Below are 7,321 nucleotides of genomic sequence, written 5' to 3'. Positions count from 1 at the left end.
CTTAGCAAAATCTACACTGCTTACACAATTCGAGCGACCAAGCACACACCAGCAAGGATCCATACAAAGGCGCGACAAGAATATCTAGCGCCATGCACGTAAACTTAGGGCCTGTTTGGGAAGGGGGTGTTAAAGTTTAACACCCCCTTTTTAACAGATTTTAACACTTTTGGTTGCCAAACACAAGTGTTAAAGATGAAGTGTTAAAATTTAACACCCCTCTTTTCATAAACACATGGAGGGGGTGTTAAAATGTGCTAAAGGTGTTAAAAGTGGTCCCCCTCCCCACTTATTCCCTGGTTGCCCCCCTCTCTCTCCTCTTCTCTCTCCTCCACTGCCCCCATCTTCCTTCCCCGATCCGCACGTCGCGCACCGCCGCCAGTCCGCCCGTCGCGCCGCCGCTGGTCCGCCCATCGCGCGCCACCGCCGGTCCGCGCCGCTCCTGCGTCGGGATGCCACGCTGGGCAGCACGCGGCGGGCTCGCGCGGGCGGCAGGCGGCGGCCAGCGCGGGCGGCCTCGCGTGGGCGGCGGCTGGCGCGGCCGGCGGGTGCGGGCGCGGGCGAGGCCGATCCGGTGGTGTGGGGACCGGCGGGCGGCGCAGGTGGTGGCGGTGGGGGCTCGGGCGGGCGCGGTGGTGGCGTTGGGGGCTCGGGCGGGCGCGGCCGCTAGCGCCGCGGTAGGGGACGCCGGCGGCGGGGCGGGGCCGGAGGCGGCATGCGCAGGGGAGGGGCCGACGGGGCGGCCGGCAGCGCCGACGCCGACGTTGGCGCCGGGCACGGCGTGGACCGAGCAGGGGTGGGGCCGGAGGCGGCAGGCGCAGGAAAGGAGGAAGAAGGAAGGAGGAGGAAGGAGAAGAAGGAAGAAGGGGTATTTGGCTGCCATTGAGAGGAGTAATGAGGGGTAAAGTTGTCAATTACAACCTAAGGTGTTAAATTTTAACAGATCATCCAAACACCTCAAGATACTAAAGTTTAACACCTTTATTTGAGGGTGTTAAAGTTTAACACCCTGTTAAATTTTAACACGCCCTTCCCAAACAGGGCCTTAGAGGTGTTAAAATTTTAACACCTTGTTAAACTTTAACATCCTCAATCCAAACAGCCCTTAATCTTCTAACAATGAAATATTACTCGTTCCTTCCACAAATATAGGGACTTTTGGGTTTTATAAACTTTCCACAAATGTAAGGACTGTTGGCCTGATTCACCAAGATAGGTAAAATTTAATGATGTCATTTATGGCATCGGATGCCTGAATGGACATGATTTAATTGTATTACTATAATCTGAATGCTCGATTGAGGGGTATATGCGTATTCTCTCTCGCGCGCGCTTAAATTCTAAAAATTCAAGAAGTCCTTATTATTATATTTGTGGACGGAGGATGTATGCTCAGATCAGTATGTGGTTGGTGAACTAGAAGCTCTGTGCTACCGACCAGTATATCTGCAGGTGAGGATTGCACATGGTGTTAATGCCGGGTTTATAGCAAACAGCTCCACGATTGCTGAACCTTTTTCCCACATCCTGGTGAGTTCGACGTAGGTCATGCTAATGGTTCCTTACTACGAGACTACCAAAACCAGGAAGGGCCTCGCTGATGTTTGAAATGACTTCTACACGAAACTAACCAGGGGCTGTATATGAAAGAATTCGATATCAATGTTAATCTGAGTACAGTTTTTGGATTGCAATTGAAAATTATATCTTGCTGCAATATGGTTTCGTTTATTTGTGCATCAGTTTTCTTAACAACTTTATTGACACAGCTAAAATTTATTATTTTTCTAAATTCAGAGTTCAACAACAGCTGGTCATGCTAATGCAGCTAATGGAACCACTGGATATATACTTCATCCCTTGAACCATTTTAGATCACTAAAGTATATAACTTAGGGGGTGTTTGGATCCTGGAGCTAAAGTTTAGTCCGTGTCACATCGGATATTCGGATGCTAATTAGGAGGACTAAACATGAGCTAATTATAAAACTAATTGTAGAACCCCTAGGCTAAATCGCGAGCGAATCTATTAAGCCTAATTAATCCATCATTAGCAAATGTTTACTGTAACACCATATTGTCAAATCATGGACTAATTAGGCTTAATGGATTCGTCCGCAATTTAGCCTAGGGGTTGTGAAATTGGTTTTGTAATTAGCCTATGTTTAATACTCCTAATTAGTGTCCAAACATTCGATGTGACAGGGGCTAAAGTTTAGCCCGGGGATTCAAACACCCCCTTAAGCTTCTACAACCTGCATGCTAGCAAAATTCTGTATTAGCTTGCTTGCCCCTCCAAGAAACAGTTTCTGCAAAAGCTCTCCTCCTTTTTGGTTCATTACGAATGCTGAATGCAGTGTAATTTTCTTGACATTCAACTACATCATGATCAATATAACTTAGAAGTTTATATGATATCGAGGCCCATTGGCCCAATGGATCGTAAGGGGGAAAACACCAAGAGGATAAGAGCACGTTAACGAGCATTGCATAATAGATGTGGCATGAGATTAATAATAGAATAGCAGTATGACCACAAGGGAGCACTTGTAGCAATCTGAGAATGAAATTTATGTACATGCATCTTTATCAGGGCATAAAATACTTTGTAATGCTCCACTAGTATATGGAACCCCATAAGGATGGAGTAATGGCATAATGTACAGCTGTGAGCATATCAAGGGCATTTTCGAATTTCAACTTCCTCCTGCCATCACCGATCTATCTTTATATCTAGCATTTTGCATTGCTTTTGGTTCTTTGGAATGGTTTGACATCTCGTATGTCACTGAGACAGGTAACCAAAAAGATGAGCCGCTCGATGTCTATGCTGAAGCCTGAGTGCTTTACAGTGCCATGCCTGCGGATATCCAAATACGATTCCAAATGATCACGTGGAAGCCTTAATTCATCAATCCTGCAGTTAAGATGGGTGTGACTATGAGATTGATCTTAGTTTATGCCACAATTAAGAATGGAACAAATACTTCCCCTTTCTGTATATCAATTCCTCATTTTTCAAAAAGATTTGGTAGATTTCATCCAAATGAGTTTGTGAATTTCTTTTAGTAGACATAAGATAACACGGCACATGGCAAGGTTAATATGTTCAAGTAAACTTTTTGAATCTTGAAAAACCAAACAATACGAAATAATTAAATTTAACTTATTAACAATCTTATTTGCCATTACGCTTATCATGTACAATAGAAACTAATAAAGAAGCTGCAGAAAAAGCCTGGAAAATTTTAAGAAAACTTTATTTATTGTACAATAGAAACTAATAAAGAAGCTGCAGAACAATCTTGTTATTTTCATGTCACAATTACCCATCAGTAATTTTTCATCCATGGACAATTGTTCAGGCATAGTACCTGGCTGTGAAGTTATCCATCCTTTCCTCCTTTTGAGTTCCGTAAGCTATAGTACCAACCTGAAAAGGTAGCCGAACAGTACTTATCAATTGATGTGAAAACTTGATGCCAGAATAAAATGAACTGCTAAGTCCTTTTGTTTTTGTTATCTTGGAACTGTTTTGCTCACCTTTGGCACAACTATATCAAATGCAGATACTTTCGTCCCATCTTCCATGAGCCGTGCATAAAAAGGTTTCAGTTCCTTGGGATACTCATATATGATCACTGGCTTCTTGTAGTGATCATCAACTAGATAACTGCCAGTGTTTTTGCCGTGAAATGCAAATCTACTAAAACATATAGAAAACCACACAAATTTCACCGAAAAGAAACTATATATATGCTATTACCTCATATGTTCATGTGAAAGTGGCGTGCCCAACTCTACTTTGGCTTTAAATGATTTTTCTCTGACCTGATGATAATTAGTAACATCTCTTGTCATATTTGCATGAGTACATGACAGTAAAGAATGACACTGTAACAGTAGTCCGTAGGTATAGCTTCAGTACAGGAAATACCTGAAGAAGGGTATTCACAGCTGCGTTGTAGGTAATCCTTTCCCAGGGGCTGGACACTGCAGGCTCGATATGGGAAAAGTATCCATTGTTTTCCCCATTCGACAGAAACTTGAGTTCATCTGAACAATTCTTAGACACTGTGCTTAGAAGCCACATCAGGCAATCCTCGGCGCAGGAGATTGCATCCTGAAACGAAAGGTAGCATCAAGTTGTGAAAAATATTGTCGTGTTTGAACGTGAAATCCGATCCATACCTCAAGTTCCGCGAAGGCGAGCTCTGCATCGATGGTCCACCTCTCGGCCAGGTGCTTGTGACGCTCCAAGCTTTCAGCCTGGAACACCGGGCTGAACGTGTAGACGCTGCTTAGCGCGCAAGCATAGGTCTCAAGATGGAGTGTATGATCAGGTGAAAGATACACTGGATGCTGAAAGAAGTCATCGGAGAAGTCTGCATTTCCTTGCTGTTCTAATTGTCGTGCAAGCTCATTCGCCCTCTGAAGGTCCAGTTTCGCAGCTTCCAGAGCTTCCTTGTTGCTCTCGCTTCGATTCAGCGCTTCGATTTGCTTCGTTTTCGCCTTGATGGAAGCTCTAACAACTTCAGGTGTGATGGCCCTGTTATCGGATTTACTCTCAAGCCGCATTACGCGGAACATTTTGCTGCGGTCTCCTGCAACGGTGGTGGCAGTTATAATGGGCGTATTCACATGGAAGAACCCATTTGTCTGGAAGAACGCATGCGCAGCATGGAGCATTTCACTTCGTACACGAGCAACCGAAGCCATCTGCAGGAACAACATGAAATTAAAGTACCAATACTAAGATTGTTTTCAGAAATAGTAACCACTTCGATGCAGTGTGATTATTGAAAAAAATTGAATGTCAGTTTTAGTCTCATATCAAAAGGAAACACAGTCAAGTCTAGCACATACCGCCGTTGTTCGAGTAGCGAGCTGTGGATAGTCCTTGACAAGTTCAGGAGGAGGCAACTCCACATTTGACGGAGGATACTTGTCGATATCGACAGTTCCTACGTGCAGCACTTTGTCCACTCTGAGCTCCACAACATGCTGCTGGCTTCTCCCTTCCACAAGTTCTATCTTGCCTTCGACCAACACACAAGCTCCGATCGCAGTAACTTGTTTAAGAGGACACAGAGAAGAATCCACTACTATCTGGATAAAAAAAGAAGCATCAAATTAATCTCCAACGTTTTGCTGTAACCATTTACTAATCGGACCTGACGAATCTGTAAATGATTATAAAGACAAAGATTATCGGATCGATCTCAAGAACCTGGAGATCGGCCACGCAGGACCCGTCGTTGATGCGCATAAGCGCTGTCCCGGTAGCCAGCTTGAAGGAGACAGAAGAGGCCCTGTCGACGTCGGCGGCGCCTCCGATTAGCCTGGCGAAGCAGCGGATGAGCGGCACTCTTGCCATGAGCACCTCCGTGCACGTCAGGCCTGTGGTGGTCTCCGTCGTCGGCATCCTCGCCGGCGACACGGGGCCAGCGAGCTTCGCCTTGACGGTGTTGGAGGACTTCACCCAGCCACCGACAACGGCGCGCTTGCCAGCCAGTCCACGGCCACCGTCGGGGCGGCCGACGACGGAGCGGAGGCTGGCTCGCCTGGAGTACTTCAAGGACTGGACTGCCGAGCCGTCGTTGCTGCTCGTCGTGGCTTCTTCAGAGGAAGAGAAAGGAGCCGAGGAGGGTGGTGAGGACGCCATTGGTGAACTGAACAGCGAATGGTTAGCGGTTGCTTAGTTGGATGGGGATTGGGGATCGGAAGACGGGGACAAGGCGCTGGGATAAATATGAGAGGAGGGAGACGTCAGACATGGCGGGAGAGGCAAGGATGCTTTGCTTCTTATAGAGGTTTAGGGGGAAACGGCGGGAGAAGAGGTTTTGCTTCTCCGAGGCAAGGGTTGCTTGTAGTAGGGGTCTCAGCTATTCTTTGTTCCTGGGCGAAAGAATAAGCAGTACTTCTTATTTCTTTTGTAGACGAACAAGAGTTACTTACATAATTATTCGGTAGTATTTATTATGTTGCGACATTGCTTGTGGTGAGTCGAAGAACTACAAGAGATTTTTATATGTTTGTATAAACAAAAGTTGATATTGGTAATTCAGAAAATATTCTAAAGCTTTATCCCTCTATTCCAAAATGTAGGTAGTATATACTACTAGATTTGTAACTATTGCCGAGAGTTACAATTAAATGGCCGATGGGAACTTCATTCCAATTATTTTTCTCTCTCCAATGGGTGAGGGTGTTCTAGTATCAAAGCAGTATTTCCTGAGAGTAAAAAATGAATTCCGTACGAACTATTGCCGACCAACAATTCCTGACGATGTGGACAAAACAACTGAATCCCCGTCAGCCACTTACTGATCACTCTCCGCGTATGTTATAAATCTTGTTGTGAGTTTTAGTTTTGTTCTAAGTCAAACATCACCAACTTCGATCAAGGCTATATAAAAAAACTGTTAGTTTCATTAAATTCACTACAAAATATCTCTTGAGAAATGTTAATATAACTTTTTAATACACATAGTCAAAATTAGAAAAATTAACTTAGAAAAAAACTAAAAGAATTATATTTCAGAACGGATGAAGTATTAGACATGATTATTGGAGTTTTTAACAAGTAGTGTTTCCTCATGAATTTAAAGTTGAAGAATTATTTAATGTTATTTTTGAAGCGATGAATTATTTAATGTTGAAATATGTCAAAGATGAACTTATATCAACGTGCTAGCTGACATTCTCTGCTCTTTTTCTATGTTACCTAAAAGTGGAAATCTAGAATCTACATGCCATCTCAAATTTGTATCCGAGATGTAACCATTTAGCTAGAGCGCATAATGATCCAGCATATAGCATGCGCCTTTTTTCCCTCTTCTTTTTTTAAATGGCAGCTTTATTGATGTCAAGGTGATACAATGAACTTCAAACACTCACGGCCTCTGCATAGGCTGCATACATCCTTAACTAGAAAAAAAAAGAATCATACATGCTAATGACCATCAACCGAAGACTAGAAGTGTAAAGGTACGGACGGACTGATATGATCGAATAGCAATCTGGTTATTTTTTCGGATCTCCGAACAATTTTTCGATTATCATGATACTTTTATACTTTTAGTGATATCATATTCGAATACAAGATGCTCGATATCTATGAGAGGCATTTATTCGGATATATCTGAATGCATATATGGGAGATATTGGATATCTGGCATTTAATTTATTCAGATATATCTGTATGCATATCCGTATTAACATCCGTTTATAATATTTAAATGTTTGTATCATTTATTATTTAATGATTATAATACCTGGACCATATATATTTGTTATTAGTATTACCTAAGTTAATTTC

The 7,321-nt window shown here is 43.4% G+C and overlaps 1 protein-coding gene across 1 annotated transcript; it reads right to left on the bottom strand.

Annotated features, from left to right (window-relative positions):
• Positions 1-2,491: 2,491 nt before the first annotated feature.
• LOC101766469 (asparagine--tRNA ligase, cytoplasmic 1) lies at positions 2,492-5,706 on the bottom strand. Its single transcript, XM_004962478.2, has 8 exons — positions 5,231-5,706; positions 4,867-5,109; positions 4,192-4,719; positions 3,938-4,123; positions 3,767-3,831; positions 3,544-3,673; positions 3,375-3,433; positions 2,492-2,917 (listed from the first exon to the last, which is right to left on the bottom strand). Exons 1-8 carry the CDS (start codon positions 5,663-5,665, stop codon positions 2,734-2,736), a joined length of 1,830 nt encoding a protein of 609 aa, XP_004962535.1. The 5' UTR covers positions 5,666-5,706; the 3' UTR covers positions 2,492-2,733.
• Between the last annotated feature and the right edge of the window lie 1,615 nt (positions 5,707-7,321).

The sequence above is a fragment of the Setaria italica genome, chromosome III (genome assembly GCF_000263155.2).
Source record: "Setaria italica strain Yugu1 chromosome III, Setaria_italica_v2.0, whole genome shotgun sequence".
Classification (NCBI taxonomy): domain Eukaryota; kingdom Viridiplantae; phylum Streptophyta; class Magnoliopsida; order Poales; family Poaceae; genus Setaria; species Setaria italica.
Note: the sequence above shows the minus strand (reverse complement) of the source record. Positions and strands in the feature narration are given on the sequence as shown.

Coding starts and splice junctions, on each gene's coding strand:
- LOC101766469 (XM_004962478.2), bottom strand. CDS start 5,665: ATGGCGTCCTCACCACCCTCCTCGGCTCCTTTCTCTTCCTCTGAAGAA. Junction 4,720..4,866: donor TCGCTACTCGAACAACGGCG/GTATGTGCTAGA, acceptor TTGTTCCTGCAG/ATGGCTTCGGTTGCTCGTGT. Junction 3,674..3,766: donor CTTTCACATGAACATATGAG/GTAATAGCATAT, acceptor AAACACTGGCAG/TTATCTAGTTGATGATCACT.